The sequence below is a fragment of the Euprymna scolopes genome, chromosome 28, assembly GCF_053919585.1.
Source record: "Euprymna scolopes isolate OS-2025 chromosome 28, ASM5391958v1, whole genome shotgun sequence".
NCBI classification, from domain to species: domain Eukaryota; kingdom Metazoa; phylum Mollusca; class Cephalopoda; order Sepiida; family Sepiolidae; genus Euprymna; species Euprymna scolopes.
Window position 1 is genome coordinate 51,230,808 of NC_136509.1, and position 26,144 is coordinate 51,256,951.

The window sequence follows — 26,144 nt, forward strand, 5'->3', positions numbered from 1 at the left end:
CTCCAAACAAAGTTGAAATTTAGAAAAATATTTAGAATTTGTTATTTAATACCTATTGTTAAATTTGTTAAATTTTTGTTACCTCCTTTGCAGAAAACTCAAACAAAATATAGCATAGCATTATGATCCTTTATTCCTAGTAGCTCTATTACAAAACTCATAATAATCAGTTAATTTAGGAGTTAGATGTACATACAAATATATAAACATCCCTAATTTTATATTTAAATTCAAATATATATATATATAAATAAATAAATAAAATGACCTTATTTGTCTGAGGAACAATCTCTACCAAACCCCTTTTTTGGAGTCTAGACTTGCAACTTTATATACAGGGGATTTGGACCTCTGAAACAAATTCGATGTTATTTTTAGCCAGTAAAAATAACTGCTAAATGATTAAAATTGAAAAAACTGGGCAGGTGTAAGTCAACTTAAAGTGCTCCTGTATACATACACAAATATGCATTCATAGATTGAACGTTAATTTTTTTTAAATTTTATTTGCGTATGAACATGGTTTAGATGATATTGAATAAGGTTGGAGAACTATGTTTTGGTTTTAATTCTAGCTGATGGCACCCAAGTCATTTTTTTTTTTTTTTTTTACTTTTGAAATCACTACTATATTGAGTATAATATAATAAGCAATAGAGTATTGGCTCTATAATAGTAAATACAAAATATGCATTAATTAAAATATCATATTTAAGTGTATTTTATGGACTGGCAGCCTGCTAGTATACATATAAAAGTGGCATTGTCTGTCTCCAGAACGGTCTCTACAAAATTTCTCAATTTTTTTATCTAGACTTGAAATTTTATATATAGGGAATTTGGATCTGTGGAACAAATTCAGTTTAGTTTTTAGCCGGTAAAAATAGTTGTTAAGGGATCAAAATTAGAAAAAAAAATGAAATTTGGCAGGCATAAGTCGACTCAATGTGTTATTTCTACTCATGCACAAATATACATTTATATCTTTAACATTGTTTTAAAAGTTGTGTACATATGGATTTAGGTCAGATGTTAACAAATAAAACAGAAAAACTGTTTTAGTTTCGGTTCTAGCTGATAGTACTGAAATCATTTTTTTTTTTAAACTTCTGAAATCACTATATTTTGGGTACAATATAAAAATCAATAGAGAATTGGTTGTGTAAGAATAATAAATACAAAATCTGCATAAAATAACATATTCAAGCCTATTTTATGACCAGGCAACATCAGGTGGCCAACTACTACTACTACTACACACACACACACACACACACAAACATGTACGAGTTTCATTACGCTGGCATAAATGTGTTTCAAACTATAGTTATTAATAACTAAGATCTTTCAAATAAAAATTTTGTCTTCATTTTTCATATTGAAAAAAATATTTTGTGCATGTGCACAAACTGAAAAGAAAAAATTATAAAATCAGCGGTGAATTTAATTAAAAAATTACCTGTTTTTTTTTTTGTTTTTTTTTCTTTTTCTAAATAAAAGTTTGAACATTACATTTTTTTCTCACCAGTTTTCAAAACTTTGATCAATATATTATGACACAAAATCAAATAAGCTGCACTATGCTATCTGTGACCAATTATGACAAATATTGCTTCTGGTTCACATCTGTTATGATTTAAAGACATCAAAAGACAGGTGTTACTTTTAAATACACACACACTTTGCACTTTACAACACTTTACATTAAACGAAACCTCATACATAGTCGCTCTCATAAACAGGCATTTTACAAATGTATGTTTTTGCTCAGAAATGATCAAGACCAAAATCCACGTCTTTTTATACACACACTAGCAGGGAGACTCATTGTTGCCGGGGATTCAATGATGATCAACAAATGTTTTACACTCCCATATTTTTTATTGTCATCAAAATCGTATCACAGAAGCAAAAAAAAAAAAAGTCAACAGTATCACAGAAGCAGATAGTTTCACAATTTAAACACACTATCTATTATCAACAACTACATTCAACTTTGTCTTGGTTTGTCTTGCGTTTCTTTTTTTTTTTTTTTTTTTTTTTTTTTCAAATAAGTTCATTCAACTTGCAGAATTTTAAGATAACAGAAACAATATGGTCAACTATCTATGACAGTTTTATATATAAACAAACCTGTGATTTTGCTATGAAATTGTACCAACTGGTGCATCTTTTGTTTTCTTTAAACCGACATCTATATATTTTGTCCTGATTGATTATTTTTAACTTCAAAATTTAATTAAATCTTTTCTATGCATAAGTTTTTTTTTTTTTTAATTTTGTTCTTTATTATATGTAAAAATTAAAACAGAAATCTGCTGAATAAAACGTGTATTCAGGTTCATACACTATCACCTTGCACACCAATTTAGAATATAGGAGTTCATCCAACTGACAAAAAGGAAATGCAATGCCAAAAAGTAATTGGAAATAAACTGATGATGACAAGGTAAAAAAAAAATGTTTAAAAACTTTTCTTTTTTTTTTTTTTTTTACTTATTTTGGAATGAAGAATTTCAAAATCAAATTCTGTCATCACATCGAATTAAAGAGTTTTCACAACTCTGCATTCTTTTTTTGTTAACCTTATCTTTTAAACTCATCTTAATTGTAACAATTTAAAAAAAAAAAAAAAAGTGACATTCTATTTAAAAAATATTTCACTGACAATTATTTTTATGGTAAGGTAAAATATTTTTAAAAAGATTCAAATTATAATTTTGTTTTTTAAATACTTCTGCTAGTCCCAAACAAGGCATATACCCATCGAAACATAAGTGTTTACTGTGATAGAGAACACATTTATAGGATGGTGGGGGAGGCAACAAAATGTTTGTTCACATTACATTTAAATTTCTACATGTTGGTATCCAGGAAACAAAGAGGAAATTCCTTAGGCAACCAGAGAAAAGAAACTATTCTAGAAAATCTCCAGATATCTTTACAGTGAAGGGGTGGGATTTTGTGGGAGTAAGTTAATTGAAGATTTTGTGGTAGTACTTGTAAAACAAACATGGGGGGTGACACTGCAGCAACATGATAACGGCCGGAGCTTGAAAGAGTGCAGGATTTATTAGATTATAGATTCATTTCTGGCCCCTGTTGAAGAGAGAGGCAAATGGTTAGTGCATTAACGCAAATGTGGCAACAATACTCCATGCATGGGTAAATTGTGGATTAAAGAAATAAATTAAAAAAGTCCATTTAATAAAAAAATGGTCAGCGATGCAACATGGGCTGAAGCTAGACAGACAGTGTGGCACTAACAGGGTTAGAGATTCTTTTTTGCACCCTGTCTAACAGGGAGAGGTTAGTGGTTGATGCACTAGATGTGACAACACTTCAATTGGCTTAATAAAGAAATAAATTATAAAGGTTCATTTAATGAAAAAATATTTAAATGGTATTTATTAATAAATTAGAAAACAAACATGGAATTTTCATGGCATCCGGCTAGTCTTATAAAATATCCTATCATATCTTTTTTTTAGGATATTTCTTCTTCATTTTTGTTTTTATTTTAATTTCCAATTCAGACTAACTTGGCTAAATCAAATCAAAGTTATGTTTTAAGATAATGATAGAATTCTTTGGAAATTCTTGATCATTTTCAGATTCTGGCTACACATCGTTATCCTTCAAGGCCGATTCTGTCAAACAAACATGATCAACAGAAATTTAAATCAACCTTTAGAAGTTTTTCTTCCCAACATTTGGTTGCAATCTCCTCAGACACCTGGGGGGGAAAAAAAAAAAAAAAAAAAAAAAAAAAAAAAACTATGCACCACCATCGCTTTCTTGTCAACAGAAGCAGCATTGTCCCTGAAACAGCCTGTCACTCCCAACACAATCCTCTATCTGTAATCCAAACATGGAGTACTGTTGCTACATCTGAGGAGGAGCTGCTCAAAGCACCCTCTCTTGCCATTACAGGATACAATATCGGCTTAAAAATCTAGTGGGCAATATATTTCTCCGCCCTACTACCTTTCTTTTGCAGAAGAGACATTGTGATTCTATCCCTGCTGTTTTTGGCAGGTGCCCGACTGAACTTCAATCTTTTCACTCTCCTCCCCCGAAAAAAAACTCATTAAACGCCGTTTAGCTACAACCACTATCAATATTTTCCTTGGTTTTATCTGTACTAAACAAAAATCCTTTGAACAAAGATTTCTTTCCTTCTCGTCTGTAGAACACAAGGTGAGACTGCTTCCCAGCTGATTATAATATGGTCGTTTCAAGTTCAATGTAAACTGGTTCTAATTGAGCCGCCTTCTTAAATAATCAAATCCTACTAATTTTCACCATTAATGATCATCACGGTATTGTCTCATTGGACACCTAATTCTCATTAGCCCTTGTGATGACCCTCTTGTTAAAAAAAGGTTGTAATGATGCCTATCAGAGCCAGATTTAAAATTATCTTGGACAAATATTCACATGATCTATAAATGCAATATTTTCTGCCTTTTACATTGTTGATAGATTTTGCTATTTTTTCTTGCCAATAAATTTGATTGAAATAAAGGTTGCCAATTCTTTATATGGAGATCATTGGGTTTGCTGTTTGTCTCACAGTAATATTGGGTTCAATAATTTTTAATTAATTGGTTGCTTAGTTTGTTTTATGGCATGTTGTAGGTCAGCTGTGACACTGCACATATGGTTGGCTGATAATCATTGTGGCATCAGCTGGAGTTTGTGATTGTCATTCTATATCTTGTTCAAAATCAGTATTTGATTTCAGTATAAGTCATGGTGATGCTTCCAGCTGTAGTGAAATTGAATGTGGAAAATGTTAGATGATGTAGACATTTTTAAATTGGATTACAGAGGAATATTTTACCTAAATTTAAGGTTATAAATTTAGCTAACCTGTTTAAGGAAATTACAGCAGAGGAAGTCTCAAGATTTGCTAAATAAGCTAGTAAAATCTTTTTTTGGGGTTTTCATCTCGACAGAACCGGACATATTTTTGTAGCTCTTCTGCTCCCTTAGTTGCCAGGATTTCTAGGTCTACTTCGATTCAAAATTAATGGCAACTGTTAGAGTCTCATGAATGGTTGATATTGATATCTACAAGTTCTCGTGTAGTATGATAGGAGCTGTTCTAAAGTAATGTCTTGAGTTAATCATCATCTCCAGTTTCAAATATTCTCCAAGTGAAAATGTAAGTATATTATATCTATTGTGTTGAAATATGGAATACTAAAAAAATCAGCATAAACTTAGACAATCTGATACAACACTCGGATACCACAACTGATTGAGCCTTTACTTTATGTCAATAAAAAACAGCTGTCGTCAAGCTACACTGGCAATCTATTGGAATTGAATTCCTGGTGGCATTTTTAACTAATTAGCATAAAATGGCGCTTATCCAAATCAGTGCTATTAGCAAGTTTTATTTTTGGAATAAATATTCCTTGATACAATCCATAGTTTGTATTTTATACATTAAAAGATACTAATAAGAAACCAATTTATTGTCGGTCACCAAAGTTAAGTAATGTTGAACCTGGTCAATACCAAATGGGTAACCATTTGTGGATATTGATACCTTCCTGCAAGAAGTGCAAAGTCTATCTCCTCTAATGGGGAAATTCGAGTGACTAAGGACCACTTGTGAATTTAATATTCTCATGAAACTTTCTCCTTTGAGACTTTTTTTGCACCCTGTCTAAGAGTGAGAAACTAGTCCAGATGTGGCAACAATACTCCATGCATGGATGAATTGTGGCTTTGTAAAGATATAGGATACTCTCTGGTGCGAGTAATTTTCTAGCACAGTAGAGAGAGCCCACTATTTGTCACACAATCCTTGGATATTATGGTTAGAAATAGATCTATAAGTGGGCTGGCTGATCTACAAGATTGGAGAGACAGGTTGGGAATGTGACTGTGTTAGGGAATGGGCTATAAAGGTGCTATGTTTGCTGCTACCAGCTTCATCTATGGAACTCGAGAAACCAAGCCAACTACTCTGATGGACATTAAAATTCCTAAATACATATACCTGGTTATTAAACTGAGGAGTAAAAATCTCCAGAAAACTAAGAAAAACAAAAACCGGAAAAGATACAAAAAAACAAAACAACTGGAAATAAAATATTTGAAATATGTACATTAATTTTTCTCTTTTTTTAAATCATTTAAAACAAATGTTATGTGGTTGGGATGTGTAGATTTTTTTTTTTTTTTTTTTTTTTTTTTTTGAATATAGAAAAAAATTTTTTTTTTTCAAATGGAAATCAAAAACAACTTTAAAAAATCACTGTGCTTAACAGCCTATCAACCTCTCCATGGTCATTTAAGACATGCAGATTTTGTAGAAATTTTGGTGTGTTATTGCGTGTACCAAGTTTGGGAGGTTAGTTTATATTTTGGTGAATAGGTTTATCTCTTTCAGAAAGTCTTATCTTGGTTGGTTCTATTTTATTGAAGAGGTTGGTCTCACAAAAGTATTTATTTTGGTCTGGAGTAAAGTCAACACACTCCAGTAATAGATGTTTGACAGAGTTTTTCCTGACATGCTGTGCATGATGGGGATTCAGCACTTTCTAGTAGGTACAAGCATGTTAAACGAGTGTGTTAAATGCTTAATACAACTTTTTTTTTCTGTTAGAATTGTTTTTTGTATGCCATTCTCCAATGATTGGTTTAGTTTTTTGTACTTTATTGTTTACACATGGATTCCATTTTCTTGCCATTTGTTGGTGATCATCTTGTTTTTTAATTTGGGGTTTGTAGTCTGTGGATGGTATTTTGTTGTTAGAGATTTTTCTCTTTGCAGCTCTTTTTACTTCTTTGTCAGTGCCGTCATTTCTACTAAGCCCGATAGGATTCAGTATCCACCATAAGATTATTTCTTTATTATTTGTGAGCAGATGTAGTTTGTTCAGTACTTGAATGGTTAGGGGTTCTTTCATTTTTTTGTTTTCTTAGTGCTTTTAAGGCAGCTAGAGAATCTTTGAATATGATAATTTTTAGCAGTAATTTCAGCATTACATATTGATGCTGCATTTATTAGTCTTTTTCACAGGAAATGGCAGCACTTCCTTATTTTGACTCTTGAAGCCATCACTGATAGAAAACATTCACAAAAGATTATCAATAATCAGTTTAACCTTTAAAACAAGCATTTAAATGATAAACAGTAGAAGAATGTGTTTATTGCTACATAAATGTCGACAGCTGCCCGAGAAATAATTGGCTCACTTACGGAATATTGTGGAAGCCTTTCAACATGATAAATAAAGCAATTTCTCCATGGATAGACCAGAAACCAAGCGTCCAAAAATCAGCCATTTCATCTGATTTGCATTCTCCCATTCTCCATTTTACAAAATAAAGGTTCTAAATTTTTTAACTGAGGATTGGTTATTCATATTATTTGAATTTTTTGGATTATAAAGTTTAATATAATGATTGATAGAAAATTGCCTTCATAATAATAGATAATCTGCAAGAGTTAAAATAGCAGGTTTCACCCTACCAGACCTGAGCTACTGAACCTAATTTGCCCCTGGCCTCCTGGGCGCAAAAATTGTGAAAAAAATTTAAACGTGTTAGTCATTTTTTGCTTTTCATCTACTGTCAGTATTCAGCCTTTGTGTGCCAGTCCGCCCTACAGGTGGAGCTCTCTTTGATGCACGGGCCCGCTTGCATCATCAGAATCATCATTTTCTCCTTTATCGATATATTCATCATCACTAGCATTACTGGATTCAGAAACATACTCCTGATCAAATTCGCCTTCGTCTGAATTCGTCACTTTATCCAACACTTGTTGCACCATGAAATTCCTTCGTCTCATCGAAGTGCTTGGTTCATCACTAGCTCGCTTCACAGCTACTTTACTTTACAAAACAACTCACAACTCCGCCCAAACAAAGGAAGCCATTTGCAGAATGTTAGGCTTGCGTTAAATCGAGGCTAAGCCACGATTAGGTAGCTATTTTTAGCTCTCTGACAACACAAAAATATGTGTTCGGAAAAATATTGGTTTAGCGGTAACTCGGTATATAGCATTTTTGGAAATTACCAGTATATCAGTAACTCGGTCTGGTGGAGTTAAGCATATCTTACAGCAGGGCAACGCCAAGTGGCCTGCTAGTATTAAGTTATCAAATATAATTCTATAAATAGGTAATTATTAGTATTCCGAGAATACATTGCTCTCAGAAGAAAATTTCACACTGAAAGCAAGAACATTACTCTTTAAAGCGAATTCTATTTAAGGAGGGAGGTATTAATCTTAAAACATTACTCCAAGAAAAACATAACTCACAGAGAAACATCACTTCCTTAAAAATATTATTTGAAAACAATGCTTATTGAAATTAAAATAGTGTACTTACCTTTCTTTTTCTGAAGTTCTTGCGTTATTCCAATATTGTTTTCTTCGCAGGTTTTCTGAGGAAATAAAAAAATAAATAAATAAATAAATAAATAAATAAAAATATCAGAAAAATGAGATTATATTTAAATCTGAAACAATTATATGGTAAAAAGCGGATGATCTTTTCTATTTCACATTTGAGATTAAGTCCCTTGTTTGTTTCGTAAGAGCCTCCTTTAGTATTTTGTGCAGTTTTAAGCGGTAAAATCAGCTTATACAAGTTCTAAGTCAGCAATTTAATTAGTATCCCAAGGATTCAAACCTCTTATAGATTGTATATTAAACTTAAAGTACTGCTGCCACTAGGGATATGGAAGAGAGGAATGCTTCTATATTGTTAGCACTGGAAAATTGTTGCATTATATTATTAATGTTGAATACATAGTTTTTTTTTTTTTGTTTTTCTTTATGTATAAATAATTAAAAGCTTCTTTTTTTTAATTATATATATATATATATATATATATATATATATATATATATATATATATTTACAATAATATTTCAATATTTAATAGCTATTTCTACAATATTTGCTTATTTAAAGAGTTTACATTTAAACTAAAATTATGTTAGTTATGAACGTTTCAGAAATATTAATACTCAAGTTATGTTTGAAGAGAGGATGACAATGCAAAACAAATTCATGTTCGAATCAGATTGTTGACAAATTTAAACAGTAGGCAGATATTTTCAGCCCAGTTATGAAAATGAATTTGGGATAATCTAGTAGGGATCTAATATATCAATCGAGTCTTTCCTTCACGGAACCTTACTGAATAATCTCAAATACTTCAAGAGCGAAAGAACTGGGAAATTAGTTTTAAAAAAATAAATAAAATTTGTATGTGTTGTCTAATCTGAAAACTAAATTTCTGATCAGTGATAGCAAAATATGAAACTGTCTATGTATAAAAACTATGACATAATGGTTCCATAAAACATGGCAGGTACTATCTTTATGTGGCATACAAACTATTTGAATGGGGAAATAGTTTCTTTTATCAAATATTTTATAAAGAAAAATTCCATCAAGTTTTATATCTTATATATTAAAATAAAATTTGTATAAAATATGTTTATAAGCCAAATTACAATGCAATATTATGAAAATAAACAAATATTTATTTGTTTTAAATTAATATTTCAAGGATAGACTCCATTCTCAAAATTTTATACATTTTTTCCTTTTTTTTTTTCTCTCCTCACCCTTGTGTTGAATTAAAGAAAAAACAGTAAAGAATCCATGTGTCTGTCGGCAGTGTTATTTTACAATGCCAAAAAAATACTGTTGGCGCATGTGATATGAAAGTCAGTTGTGTTTTCTGTGATAAAAGCATTGTTTAAAAACACAAATCTGACTTTCATATCGTATGTGTTAAGTGTATTCTTCCAGCATTTTAAAATAACACTGCAGATGGATAACACATGGATTCTTTACTGTTTTTTTCTTAACTAACATCATGGTGAGGAAAAAAATAAAAAGATAAAATGTATAAAATTCTGAAGATGAAGTCTATCTTAAAAATATTAATTTTAAACAAATATTTGTTTATTTTTATATTGCATTGTAATTTGGCTTATAAATGTATTTTATTTTAAAATTTAAACGTTTCTATCACTGGAAACAACTGACTTTCATTCATATATATATATACATATATCATATTTTATATTTTCTTATGAGTTTGTATGTGGCTATGTATTTTTACAAAGTAAAAACTATATCAGCCTTATAACTTAAAAATAAGATAAGAAAAAGTTCAGACTTGACCATCACTGATGCTTCCTCAATGTAACAACGTTTCATTTTACTAAAAATTTCATATGATATATATATATATATATATATATATATATATATATATATATATATTATAATATCTGTCTGCCACTTTTTCTCAAAAACTACTTGGCTAATTTGACTGAAATTTTGCACTGACTTGTTATATCGGGGAAAAAATAATATTTGGGGGTATCAGAAAAATTGATGCTTATTTTCCAATGTCAAAACGATTATTTTACTTGTCTTATTTGATTTTGTTTAAACCAAAATCTTCCATTGCTGGTAATAATGATAAAATAATAAATATTTATTGATTTTAAAATAACAGTAAAGCTAAAATCAATAGATCGTCCTCCACAAGTGTATTTTGACGTTTAGGAAAATATTTGCTTATTTAACATGTGTTTTTACGAAAATAGGGGGAAAATAACAATCTTATAGTTAAATAATTAGAGATTTATAAAGAATCTTAATCGGAATCAGTAATTGTATCAGAATCAGAAATTTAGCACGGAATCAGGGAAAACTATTGGAATCGTCCCATCACTAGTATGTATGTGTGTGTGTGTGTATATATATATAACAAATAAATGATAAAAGTTTGTTCCAAATTTTATGATGTTGACCATCTTACAATTTATTCCTTTAAGTGTGTTGACATTCACAATTCTTGACAGCACCTGTTTCGTAGCGCAAAATCATTCATTTAATTATTATAACAATCAATGAATCTATTCTGCCTATAACCCCTCAGAAATAGCACCTATCAATCCATTAAAAAAAAAAAAATAAAATGCATATGGGCATTGATTGAGATTGTCGGACTGACTTCCTCATCTTGGTTGTTATTGTCACAACGTTTCGGCCGTTTTGCCCTCCGGCCTTCGTCAGGTGAACGGTTTGTTAGGAGTCTCGAACCCAACCCTTTATTATTATTACGGGGGTACCGTGTTCGGACTCCAGCTAGGCTTTGGGACATAGTTGTTGATTCTCTGTTTTTCAATGTTACTTTTTCACTGCCTTCGTTCAGGATTGAACTCAGCACCTTTGGGTAACTGTAAACTTTGATACAACGTCTAGGACCACTCGGCCATATGTCACAATTCTTAGTTGGTTTTTGTTAATGTTAAACCTATGTTGTTATTCAAGGTTTTCTCTCTCTATCAGGTGTCCAAATTGCATTCAGCTCTATACTTGGTTTGCTCAGTAGGTTGTTATGTCCGAGCATGTGAGCTGTTTCTTTAAGTTTTCTCACTTTCCAGTGGGTCTCTCTGTTTATTATTTTTACTTCATCCCATAGGGGGCGATGATCCCCCCCTCTCCATCCAGACATGGTTGGCTATACCCGATTTTTCCGTCTCCCCTTTAGTTACCGCTTTTCGGTGTTCTTCCACCCTTACTTTAAGGGGGCAGCATGTTTCACCCTTGTAAACCTTTCTGCAACTGCATGGGGTGGAGTATAAGCAGTTTTTGGTCATGTCGGAATACTCTGAAAAAATGTCAGGCCTAATCGCAGATAGTAGCTACGGTAAAATAAAGAAGGACCCAACTTTGAAAACCGAAAGAAAGCTGTTACAAATCCTTACGAAAAACAAGGAACACATCGCTCCGATGAGATATAGACAGCTGGTCCAGCATCACAGTAAGCTACCACATATGTACGGTCTCCCCAAGATACACAAAGACGGTATTCCACTCAGACCCATAGTGAGCTGCCGAGGCTCAGCATGCCACCCACTGAGCAGGTACCTTGTGGATATAATAAACCCATTAGCAGGCAAGTCAGCAACACATTTAAAGAATTCTGCCCACTTTACGGAACTGATCAAAGGAGCACCCATCAGTACAAATCAAATGGTAAGCCTAGATGTGGTTAGCCTGTTCACTAAAGTCCCAACTAGTGAGGCACTAGCAGTAATTCAAGACAAACTAGCTGCGGACCTCTCCATAGAAGAGCGCACATGTGTACCATTGCCAAACTTAATGGAAATGCTGACATTCTGCATAGAAACAACCTACTTCAGAATGGGTACTGACCTATATCGACAAGAGGAGGGGCTAGCTATGGGCTTGCCATTATCACCAGTGATGGCAAACATATACATGGAATACTTCGAAGACATGGCCTTAGGTTCAGCTCCCTTAAAGCCAACCATGTGGCTAAGATTCGTTAATGACACCTTCATACTCTGGCCCCATCAGGAAGACATCCAGGCTCTCCTAAACCATGTGAACTCAATAAGACCATCGATACAGTTCACAATGGAGAAAGAAAAAGATAACCAACTGGCGTTCCTTGATATATCACGCACAGAGCATGGGTTTAAGACATCCGTATATCGCAAGCCTACCTTCACCAGACAATACCTAAACTTCAACTCCCATCACCCATACAGTATCAAACATGGAATCGCACGCTGCTTACAACATCGAGCAGAGACAATAAGTAGCGACACCATTACATACCACCAAGAAATGGTCAGGTTGAAGAATACCCTCCGTCGTAACAACTACCCCGATAGCATACTATCCACCAGACGTGTTAATAGTATAAGAGAGGAGAATGAAACCCAAAAACCTCCAACGGTCTGCCTACCATACATACGAGGCATCTCTGAAAAGATTCAGAGAATATGTGCCCCCTACAACATCAGGACGGTATTCAAGAGCGAGTCAACACTCAGACGACACCTGGTACGAGTGAAGCCCCGCATGGATGAGAACATGACCAAAAACTGCATATACTCCATCCCATGCAGTTGCAGAAAGGTTTACAAGGGTGAAACATGCCGCCCCCTTAAAGTAAGGGTGGAAGAACACCGAAAAGCGGTAACTAAAGGGGAGACGGAAAAATCGGGTATAGCCAACCATGTCTGGATGAAGAGGGGGGATCATCGCCCCCTATGGGATGAAGTAAAAATAATAAACAGAGAGACCCACTGGAAAGTGAGAAAACTTAAAGAAACAGCTCACATGCTCGGACATCATAACCTACTGAGCAAACCAAGCATAGAGCTGAATGCAATTTGGACACCTCTGATAGAGAGAGAAAACCTTGAATAACAACATAGGTTTAACATTAACAAAAACCAACTAAGAATTGTCCTATTGACATATGGCCGAGTGGTCCTAGACGTTGTATCAAAGTTTACAGTTACCCAAAGGTGCTGAGTTCAATCCTGAACGAAGGCAGTGAAAAAGTAACATTGAAAAACAGAGAATCAGCAACTATGTCCCAAAGCCTAGCTGGAGTCCGAACACGGTACCCCCGTAATAATAATAAAGGGTTGGGTTCGAGACTCCTAACAAACCGTTCACCTGACGAAGGCCGGAGGGCAAAACAGCCGAAACGTTGTGACAATAACAACCAAGATGAGGAAGTCAGTCCGACAATCTCAATCAATGAAAACAACTCATCTCAAAAATACAGACAATTGCATATGGGCATGATTACAAAATCCGAAGAAAATTAGAAGAGAAGTTGCAATTACTTTTTATTACACCATTTTCATAGATAAAAATTTTTTTAGCCCAGACTGAAACATCTTATCATTTGACATTACAGAGTGTTCAGATGGTAATTTCTGAATCTTGTCAATATCGCTGTTCAGTATATTGACATCCATCAATATATCAAGTAAATGGTATTGAATTTGTAATGTTGGATCAACAATCAACACTGACTGTAGAGGTGCATTTAGGTATCTAAGAAGGTAACGCATCTCAATATTGGTCTCAAGGCCCCTGAACTTTGGTGTTTTATGGTATAATCAACCTTTTTTTAGGTCATTCAATGAGTTTTATGCTTCAAGTTCTTTTATATCTTCAAATATTTATTCATGGTGTTTTTGATCATTTTATAGAAGAAAAAAAAAAAACAACTTGTTTTTGACTTTGCAAGGAAAAGAAAAGAAAAAAAAACAATATGACCATCCAGACCTTTGGAATGTTTGCACAAGATACTCAACAAGTTTTTCAGTTTTTCATTTCCACTAAGCACCAGTTGCATAACATTTTTTAAAGTTGTTTTAGAAGCGATGTGGGTCAGGAGACAAGAGCTTCTTGAACATGTCTTTGATTATTTAGATTTTAGCATACAAACAAATCTATATGCATCAGTAGACCATTAGTAAACCTCAAATAAACTTAAACGCAACAGCTTGGTTAGAAAGAATATCATTAACTGAGCAGCAATCCATTCTTAGCATATCAGAAAAACATACAAAACATCAGCGAGAAACACTAAACAAGAAGTTCTTGTAAGAATATCCAAGAAAATTTGACAAAGTATATCATGGCATGATTTTATTGAAAAAAAAAAAAAAAAAAAAAAAAAAAAAAAATGTGTAGACATTTAAAAAAATTTTTTTTGTTAATTATATGAGCAATCTTTTTGAGATAAAATCTATTGAAAAATACACATTTTGTATTGAGAAATAAACTTTAAATATGAAAACATTAGGTAAAGAATAACAAGTACCCAAAATGGCCATTTACTTGGGCCATATTGGATAACTTTACCAAATGTTTCATCAGAGATATAATAATTAATGTTTTAGATCTTTAGAATATGACTGTTCAAAGTTTGTTGGAAATCATTATATATATAAAAATGAAACTCTTGGTATCTTTGTTTTCGATAAACTAAAAAACTACAGGCCCGTTTTCCTTCAGATTTTGCAATAGTGTTTTTATCTAATCCAAACGTGTTTTTATATATTTAAAAGTAAAAAAAATATTACAATATTTAAAAAACTTTTTTCAATAGTTTCTTTTCGGTCGACCATTTTGAAATGATGAAAAATAATGATTGTGGCTACACACACACATATATATATATATATATATATATATATATATATATATTTAAAAAAAAAAAAAAAAAAAGCAAACTTTTTTACCAATCGTTAAAAAAGTAAAATAGAAATTGTCATGGTAAATCGTTGTCTTTTTAATGTTGTTATATTTTTATTGTTTTCTGGTGATCTTATATTTATGTTTTTGTTGATGGTGATTGCAAACAACAATCTTTATTTATGTTTTCCTTGAGTAGCTTTGTTACGCTTTGATAATCGGTAATGCTAGGTGAAAGCCAGCTGTTGATGCCATGTTTCAAGCAAAGCCAAGCAGCCAATTAGTTACACCTGAAATTTCTGGTTACTGTTACTAATAAAAGTTACTTTTTACCTACATGGCTCATCACTTTTTAGTATTTTTTAAGTAGTTTTAAATCCTCTTTATTTCATCTATCTAAAATAGTAAATAAAATAAAGCACAACTGACGAAATAGTACTTTTTTTAAAGTGTGAAATTATTCAAAAGTGAAGTAAAGCATAACTGAAAATAAAATTATTTTAAAAAAAAATAATAATTACACAACGCTTTAAATTTAAATCATTGTGAATTTATTCAAACGGTCCTTTGGAAAAGAAATATTTTAAATAAAGTGGAGCTTATGCACTTATGTTACCGTTCTATTTTTTTTAAATAGTATTTTCAAGTTAAATTCAAGTTTTACAATATCTTTTTCTTTATTAATTGTTAGGTGAAAATACGGAATAGTTACAAAACACTCGCCAGTTCGGTAACATAAGTACATGCAAATAACGAAAATAAAATGCTTTTTTAATATATTGACAAATTTAAATCATTGTGAATCAAACAGTCCTTTATCTCACTAACTCCTCCTCTATATGTAACCCAGTCGGTTTTTAATGTGTGGAAAATCTACCTCCCGAGAAAAGGGTACTCTGAATAGTAACAAAAATAAAAATTGCCTCAGTCTAGAAGGATTTCTCTTCCACTGATAAAGAAAAAAAAACGGTGAAGTGTAGTTCACCTTGTTTCTCTCCATCTATCTATCTATCTTTCTCTATCACCCTGTCCAGTTTTCTTTCTCTCACTCCCTCCATCTCTCCCCTTCTCTTTTCCTCTATCTCTCCTCACCTCTGTCTATTTCTCAATCCCTCTATCTCCCTCTCTCTTTTCTATCTCTAGCTCTCTATCTTCCTCTCTATCTCTAATCCTATTTTAGTCACCTAAATTAATTAGTGAATAAGGCATTGCCAAAACAGATAAATCTTGTTTTAGCCACCTAATTTACTTACTGTGAAAATAGAAGTTATTCAGGAGTAACTGGTAAAACCTTTCTAATTAAATTGATTTTGGCAGCCATTCGATGACAAAATGACATAGCCTTAGCTCTTGCTGCATGTGGAATAGCTGCAACCTTACTACCAGGAAGGTTGCAGCTACTCATTCTACTTTGAAACTACTATTAAACATTCAATTTTTCAAAACTCCCATGTTCAATATTTCCAAAACATCCAGTATGGGAAAAATATTGCAAAAATGCAAACTTATTGTTTGGGATGAATGCACAATGATACACAAAAAATCATTTGAGGCTCTTGGTCGATCCTTGCAAGATTTGCGTAGCAATGTCAGACCATTTGGGAATGCAGATTTCAGACAAATGTTACCTGTAATTCCTCTTTCAGATGAAATAAATGCTTGCCTCAAATACTCTACTTTTTGGTGCCATGTGCAGACATTAAACTCAACTCAAAATATGTCTAGTTGCAGAATGCTCAATCCATGCAGAAATTTTTGCATCACTTGTGGGAAATTGGATATAAAAAGGTGTTGGCGAATTTCTTTGACTTTTAACTTCTATAATTTAGTTACATCAAAAGAAGAATTGGTAGAAAAGGTTTTTCCATATATTCGAATTAATTATACGAATTCCAGTTGGCTGAGTGAAGAGCTATTTTTGCAACTCAATACAAAGACATCCATGGACTTAACGCTATTATTCATCTTAAAATTCTAAGTGAGGTAGTCACATACAAATCCATTGACACTGTTGTGGAAGCAAATAAAGTGGTTAATTATCCAACAGCTAGATTTACCAGGGATGCCACCAAATGTATTGCAATTCAAAATTGGCATACTAATTATCATGCTCTGAGATATAAACTAATCCAAGCTTTGCAATGGCACATGGCTTGCAGTAAAAAAATTAATGAACAACATCATAGAAACAACAATCTTAACAAGAACTTTCACAGGTGAAGATATCTCGATCCCACACATACCTATGATTCCACTGGATACACTTTAGGAAGTTGCATTTTCCAATTTGATGGTTGTTTGCAATCACCATCAACAAAACTCAGGGAACAATCTTTACAATTATGTGGCTTACAGCTACACACTGACGGTTTCTCACATGTACAATTTATGTTGCATGTTCAAGAGTCATCAAACCAGAAAATCTCTATATCAGATTAGAAAATGGAACAACAAAAAACTGTACCCATACATACTGGGAAATTAAGCCTATAAGAAACATGCATTTTCTTATTTTAGAATATTTTCCATGGCGTCAATTTGATCCACAGCAACACATGACAGGGTACAGCTAGTATTGTATAATTTTGTTACATTTGAATTTTCAACACTCGTATATTTTAATTTTTGAGAATAATTTTTTGTTTATTTTCAGTTTTTAAAACTTCCACTATTTCGAAATTTTAATTATTTTATAAAACCAAAAAAGAAAATATATTTTAATTCAATAAATGCACAGATGTTTTGTGTTAATTTAGTGTTTGTTTTGCTTTTATCAAAAAATTACACAAAATTTTAACATTTTCTGAGAAGTTTCTTGAATTATCTCCCTTTGGAGTAAACGGTTTCAAAAAATTATCCCCCAAAACTAAAATGCACAAGTGTCCAAAATTCAAAGAAACAAAATTATACAAATATACTTTAAAGATTAAAAACAATTATACTTATGCTGCAACTAACTGAATTTTCTTAAGAGGAAGCTGATGTCACTCCTTGGCAAACATAAAACTTCATCTAATTCATCTCTACATCTAAAACAAGAGAACAAAAGTGACTGAACATTTAAATAACTCCAACATACTTTGGGGTTTTTTTTTAATCCATTTTATCCTATTATCAAAATTGTATTTCCATTTCTTTTTTTTTTTTTTTTTTTTTACATGGTCTAAATTTGAGGAGGTTTTATTGATTTATCACAAAAAATAAAATCTACTTTGATCTCTAATGTTCTATGAAGCATGTTAAGATTCAATACATTAGCTGTTGAAACAATATAGTCAAAGTTAGAGTCAAAGTTGCTTTTCTGTGTCATTTTTACAATTTTCTTTTTATTTATTTAAAGGTAATGGGATTATGTCCAATGTTTAGGCTCATTGCTTTCATTATGATCAGCTTTTATTTACTATGAGATGACATTACATTTATAGAGATTTTTCATTTGTTTCTTAGTTATATACTAGGAAAATTAACTTCTGGACCCAAAACACAAGTTTGTTTTTTTATGATTTCCAACAAACTTTGAATGGTCATAATTTAGTGGCTAATGTTTTTACAAAGATCTATGTTCCCTACATGATATGACACACGAGTTTTCATTAAATCACCAAGGTTGAGCCTGGTGATCATTTGAGAATATTAGTATTAAGTGGGTATATATAATATCTCAAGTTTCAGGTCACCCTTGGACAAGGTGTAGCGTCTGTAAACCTCCCTCTAACCTATAGTAACCTTTGAGTGGTTACTATACGGAGATTAGATGAAGTTCCTCAGCTGTGGTGAAGGCAATACATTTAGGAAAGGGGGAGAGTGTCTGTTAAAAAACAAATCAGACAGAGAACCTGTTCACCCTGTAGAGCAATCTTCTAAGGGTTGTATAAGAAATAAAACACCCACTTTTAATCGGTCATGAGTGTTCATGTCAGTGCTCAATCTGGTATAAATCAGAGTTGCAACCTTGGTTGAAGTGAGTGTTCCTAATGATGGAGGTCTGAACAGAGCAGAAAGGGAGAAACAGACCAAATATATCAAGGTCTCATGTATGATATGAAAAGAAACTGGAATCTTAGAGAGCTATCAATCATACCAGTTAGGTGCCACAGGGCTTATGAAGAAGAACCTTAAATCCTACCTAACTAATATTCCTGGTGAACCAAGTGCAAAAGAGATCCAGACAATTGCACTTAAGCAAACAATGAGGATACTAAAAAGAGCTCTCGGTTGGTTTCAATAAAAAGCAGGGCAATGTTGGCAGCTGGTTTAGCTGCCTCATACCCAGCGTTACAATCTTCAAAGCATATAAAAAAAAAAAATTTTTTTTAATTTGTTATCCACGATCTCAGGGAATACTCGGTTATGCTAACAAGTAATAAAATAAAATTTTACTTTGGGGAAACCAAGTGAGATTTGAATTAAGCATAAAATGTAATAGTTTTTGTAATTTTAGATATTTGCAAAAAATACATTAAATGATCATTTCTATCAATTTGAGGCTCCTGGGGGTAAATAATTTTCCTGGTTCACTAGTACTTCATCCATGTAAATCTAAAACATAGTTAATCAATGTTTGCTTGTCCCTTAAAGACTTTTTTCCCCCTATATACTTAAAGTATACACAAAATACATGCTTAAATAGGCATTAGTTTTGGGATTGAGCTATATCAAAATTCCATTTTAAATTTATCTCATTAGCTATCTTGCAATTAACTCATTAAAATGGCCCATCTCTTACTAGGTTTCTTTTGATCACTCCCTCTCGTATGCCGATTCAACCATTCTCTAATAGTTTTTAATGCACTTGTTACTTTTATATTAGCCAATAATAATAATATAGAACTAAAGAAACTTATTTTTAGTTATACAAGAACAAATTTTTTAACAAATATCAGTTTAAAGTAGAACAAATAATGGTAGTATTTGTGACCCAATGGGTCATGGGTAGTCTATTTACCATGAGGATAAAGTTAGACACAAAGTCTATTTTTTTTATGTGGAGGATATCCAACTCTATAATAAGGAGCACTCTGGAAGAAATGAAAAACACTGCTGCAATCAAAAACCTCATCTGACTGAGGCTAGAACAGATACTTCACTTTGATTCCAGCCTGAAGACCAAGATGTAGCTGGATCAGATAATATGGTAACCATTAATTCTAAGTTTTATGCGAATTTTGAGCAACAATTATTCAAGATAATTTTAGAAAAAAAAAAAAAAAAAAAAAAAAAAATGAAAAGAAAAATCTTTGCATATTTTAGGCATCTTGAAGTGCTGGGGTATAAACCTGTATTTTCTTCATGCCATTAGCTTCCTCGGCATTGTAATTGATATTTCTATTGATTTAACTTCTCCCATTTTGTCATCAAAAAAAGAAAAAATTTACAGATAAATTATTACTCAAAAAATATTTCTTGAGTTGGATTTTTTTAATTTCAGGAAACTGAGTTAAAGTTATGTATTTTTTTTATTCAACTTTTTAACTGAACATCTTTATTAGTGTTCTGGTCTTGTTCATATTTATATTAACTTCAACTTTTACATACTGGCATGTTTTGAATTATTTTTAGAAAGTGACTTCCAAACTAACCTATCTCTGGGAAGGTCCTTATTTATCTGGCTTTCTCTCAAATCCATCCTTATTACTTCCTCCAAATTTTTCCGTAACCTTCTCCTGTGAACTGAGCCTACTATATCAACTGTTTTACATCTAGTGTCCCAAGAACTTTTGTTCATTCTTTCAATACAACTAAACCAACAAAGTTTCCTCTTATGAACACATCTCCCTATACGTTCAAGATTTAATCTTCCTCAGAGTTAATTGGCTTGCCTTTTTAAGACTTGTATTACACATCCATTGTATCATTTCTCTCCATTCAATGCACCTTCATACCTCACAGGTTTCACTTCCATACATCCTGTAGCATGCACGTACCTGATAGACTCTTCTTAGTTGACAGTAGTAATGCTCTGCTGGTTAGTAATGGCAAAAGTTTTCTGGACTAACTCCATCCACTTCTACCTGTTATAACACACAAGATCATCCATGTGCTACAATATCATTAAAGTAATAAAATTTCTGAACAACCTTAATAGGGTAACCACCTAAATATTGTTTTCCACAGTCATCCACTTTTGACACACAAACTAGTTATTATCTCTTAATCTACCTGTAATTCTACTGTACGTCTTGTCTAATCAATGCTTACAATTACCACTTCAAAAATTAAAAAAAAAAAAAAACGAGTTGCTTCAAATTCCCTTTCCATAAACAGTAGAAAACTTTCCTCTTTCTGGGGACTTTCCTGTACTACAGTCCCTGATATCACTTTGATCTTGGTAACAATCACTCTTTATTTGGCCTTCGGGACAAGATCAAAGTGTAGTAACTGTTCTGGCAGATACTGCAAGCAAAGACCAGATGTGGTGGCAACCCCACATACCTGACCTTTAACCAGCTCCCATTTCCCACCTCTCGGGAGCTGGTCCCCTTTTTCCCTTCCCCCTCCCTTCACTCCTCACATTAAAAATTGGCTTTGTGCCTAATTTGCTCGGTGGGGGAGCAAATAAATACCATCTGTTCTTCAGATGCTGCACTTCAATTTTTTGTTCTCTGTCAGTGGAGGAGAAATCCTTCACGACTGAGACAATTTTTATTTTTGTTCCTTTTCTCCACGTTAAAAAACGACCCTGGTGTCTAACTCTGTCCCGTGGGGAGGCATTGTAAATAGGAACAATCACTCTTAACCTTTACTTTCCATAGCATTCCTTCAAGTAACATGTAGGCTTTCCTGTGTTTAACAAGCAGGTACTAAATCATCAGCATACAGTATCTCTTCCAGACAATCCATATGAAAAACTCCATGTACAATGCACTAAAGACACAAATGAAAAGCAACAAACTCAGTACAACATCCTGATGAACTTCTACTTTAAAATTAAAGCGATTACTAAATGTTTTGTTAATTCTCACACAACTGAGCAGTTTTATACATTGTTTGAACAAGCTTCACCACTCATTTGCCCCTAGTTTATGCAAAGCCAATCAGACAACATCAACATCTCTTGACACTATCCAAAGCTTCCCCAAATTAACAGAGGCCAGATACACCTTATCAACTATTATTTTTTTTTTAAATTAGATTTTTCATTTAATTTGCTAAGTGCAATTTTTAGGCTGGGCTTTTTTAAAACATTCCAGAGTTTAACAGAATATTAATACGCTAAGACAATACTATGTTCGTGTGTACACTATCATCCTCCACCCCCCCCTCCCTTTTTAAAAACTGAGATCATCTTATTACCTAAGATGCAATACAAGAAAAGGTAATTTTTTAAATTTCATCTGATGTAACATTAAGTTTGAACTAAAAGCACTTCCTGACTTTGGACTAGAATCAAAGTGTAGTATGAAATAACTGTATATAGACATTTATTTATTATGGAGTAAATGTGGTATTATGGTAGCATTACAAGCGTATGCTGTATTTTCGTGGACATCGACAAAGTATATACATAATGTGCTTAAACAAGTCATCTTTTTTATTTGTGGGTCAATTTTTAAAAGAATTACACTGCTGGAAAGAGAATAGAATAAGCATTCCAATAATGTTAATTTATTTTTCTTTTATGCATTTAATGTTTTCATGCTCCAAGTTAAAAATGAAAAGACGGTAAAAAATGACGACAGCAAAAAAGGAAACTTTTTTCAATACTTTTTTCAATATTTACATTGGATATACATGCGCGGGGCCAAATTTGATTGGATATGGTTGAAATTTTACAGGCTATATAAGCATAGAAGTCCATCTCTAATGGACTTTGATTTATATTTTTACGACCACAGGAAGCAAAGTTACGACCGAGCAAAGTTGACGAATATTTCAAAATTGATAAGATAAATCGGTATATATCATCCATTATCATATAGTTTCAGAATTATTTTCATGTATAATATGTAAATATTTGATAATCATTAATTGTGAGGAAATTTCTTTAAAATGTTATCTTTTATAGAAATTCAAATCCACTTAACGGGGAAACAGCTCGCTATGCGCTAATCAGCACTCAGCTGACTAAGTCAGCGCATTAACGAGTTTCGTTTATATTCTCTTAAAAATAAAACTTTTTTTTCTGCTTTCAAAACGAAAGCAGAAAAATCAGTTTCATTTTTTATTCTGAGTTTGTCAATTTAAAAAATTATTTTCAAGTTTTTCAAATTTGATTATTACAATACTATTTTGTTATTTTTTAACATTTTTAGTACACATTGTTAAAAAACAATGTACCAAGTACATACGTGTTTATGTTATCATATTTATAACTTCTTACTTATACTTAAGGTAGAATTGTGTTTTTTTAGTGGTAAAAAAATAAAAAAGATAACAAATAAAAGGTACTTGTGCACTTATGCTACCATGCTGAAATAATAACATTTAGAAACCCATTCTTAACATGGGGAAGGAAGAGTTTTGTTAACTATTCTGTACTTTCACCTAACAATTAAATAAAATATATGGTGAAACTTGAATTTATTTTTTACTCGTTGTCAAGACCATTTTTTCGAATCTGTAAGACAAACCATTTTTTTTTTTTTTAACTGAGGATATCTAAATAATAATAATTAGGTGGTTCAATAAAAAATTTCATCGTGATGCATTTTGTAAATTTTTACCTTGTTTCTACCTTAACATTTTTCTTTAAAATGACCTTTTCAGGTTTTCGAATATGCTGAAAACGAATATAACATTTAAATTTTCCGCAAAAAAGTACAAAGTAAACCAAGAAATAAAACGGTAATTTTTTACCTTGTTGCCATTTTAACATTTAAAATGATTACATTTATAGGTTTTAGGTATGCAGAAAACGAATATCACATTTAAATTTTCTGCAAATAAGTAGCTTTCCGGATATTAAGCAATGTCATTTCTTATGTTATTGCTGGTGGCCATCTTGGTACATGCGTTTGCATATAGTTTCTCGGGGTTATGTTTGCGCGCTCACACATACCAAGATGGCCACCAGCAATAACATAAATGACATTGCTTAATATCCGAAAAACTACTTATTTGCAGAAAATTTAAATGCGATATTCGTTTCCAACCTATAAAAGTAATCATTTTAAATGTTAAAGTGGAAACAAGGTAAAAAAAATACTGTTTTATTTCTTGCTTTACATAATTGAATTTTCAGTAAAACAACAGAAAAGAAATGATGAAAATTACCATCTATGAATAGATATCAGGATTCCTGGTATCCTGGTTCTGTGAAAACTACATCAACATTCATGTAGAGTACGATTTATGGTTGCATCTAAGAAAATAGGGGTATATTTTGGGCCAGATAGAGAGGATTTACAAAATTGAAAATTGGACTGGTACCAAAATGCATAAGTTCTAGTCGACTATGGGAATTTCCATCTTTTACAGAAATCCAAAATCTATATGAAAAATTTTCGATTTATTTCTGAGATTGATTCATATCTACTCATTTTTTTTTTCTTTGAGAGGAGTAGTAAATACCGCCATGAATGCTCTTTATGCATTCAATAGCTACATCCAGATTAAGTGAGGAGGCAGGAAAATGCCTGCTCTCAATAAAGCTATATTTAAATACCACTATAATACTTAGTTTTGTTCATGAATAGACACCCACTGTATGATACCATGCACCAGTTAAAAAAAAATTGAAATTTGTACATCTGAATTTATAATTCATGGCTTATGGTAAAGAGATACATCAAATTTGACTGCATAATCAGAAAGAGCACACAATTTTACATAAGACTGCCAAGTTTCGTGAGAATAGCTTGAAAAATAAATAAATGGTAGCGAAATTAGCGAATTTCTTGAAATGTTCAGGTCCGTAATTTAGCCCACTTTTTCTACAGAAAAATGTCCACGGAAAAGCCTAAATTTTGGCACTTAAAATTCTCATAACTTTTGAACTACTGATGGTATTCGCATAATTCAAACGGTTTTAAGCATCTTTTACATAGCTCTTTTCATGCAAGTTGATAAAATAACAATTATCTAAAAAGAAAAAATTAACTTGTAATGCTAATTATAGCATTAAGAGTTGGATAGATATTGTCTAGTCATGATGACACCCATTTTCCCACACTTTTGAAAAGTGTTGTGTCTAATTTCTTAAAATGTTAAATTTTTATATTTTGTGCAAATAAACATTTCAAATATAACTAGTGGGACCTGTGCAAATTCCCCAGCAGACTCTCGTATGTAATATATTGATGCTGGCATTTAGTGAATGTTCAGCATAAATGGAGACGCCCTGATATTATTGTAGCTATTTTGTTAAGATTGCAAAAGTATTTATCTACGCTAGCAGGGACGCTCGATGTGGCCTGGTTGTAAAATATATTTAAATTTGATACTTTAATTTATGCAGATTTTGTATATATTATAGAGTCAATCTTCTATTGGTTCTTATATATTACAAACTTGTGATTCCAAAAATAAAAAATATATCCATATGACTTGGGTGCATCAACTTCAATCGAAACCAAAACTTGAAGAAAAAAAAAAAAAAAAAGATATATATATAACTAGAGTTCCTTCAGCTATAATCAAGACCAAAACTTATGAATTCTTGGTAAAATTATTTATTACAATAAATGGAAGGTCATAACAATTAAATGACAGTCACTCATAAGAAAAAAGATGTAAGCGTGACACACAAAATAACACGCTACCGTATTAATATATAAATATTCTCTTAAACGATGGTACAATAATGTTTTGGGGTCTGCATATATGCTGGACGTTCCTAGAATGAAAATGTCACAAACTCATACAAGTATTTTGGAGATAGACACTTATAACCAGATTTAATTCTCTCCCACAGTGGTAAGATGGCATGCAAGGGTCAGGAAAGTGGGATTGAAGAGTCAGCGCCCTAGAGAAAGAGCACCCTGACCTGCAAAAAATACCCGAACAGCCCCATCAACATTTCCCAGTGAGGGTGCCCCAAGCGATTAGCAATAAACTAATCCGTTTAAAAGGAGAAGGCATTGGAGAGTGTGACTCCTAAAACTACAAGAGGACCAAAAGCATACGGCAGTCAACAGGGAAAATGTCCTTTCAAAACTGTTTGGT

At 32.3% G+C, this 26,144-nt stretch overlaps 1 protein-coding gene across 11 annotated transcripts in view; it reads right to left on the reverse strand.

Moving 5' to 3' along the window:
* Positions 1-26,144, reverse strand: part of LOC145249611 (uncharacterized) — a 205,653-nt gene that overhangs the window by 133,491 nt on the left and 46,018 nt on the right. For all 11 annotated transcript variants that reach the window (XM_080111335.1, XM_080111329.1, XM_080111333.1 and 8 more), the window contains exon 3: positions 8,361-8,415. In XM_080111335.1, the coding sequence (XP_079967461.1) occupies positions 8,361-8,415 (55 nt within the window). The remainder of the gene's footprint in view (positions 1-8,360; positions 8,416-26,144) is intronic.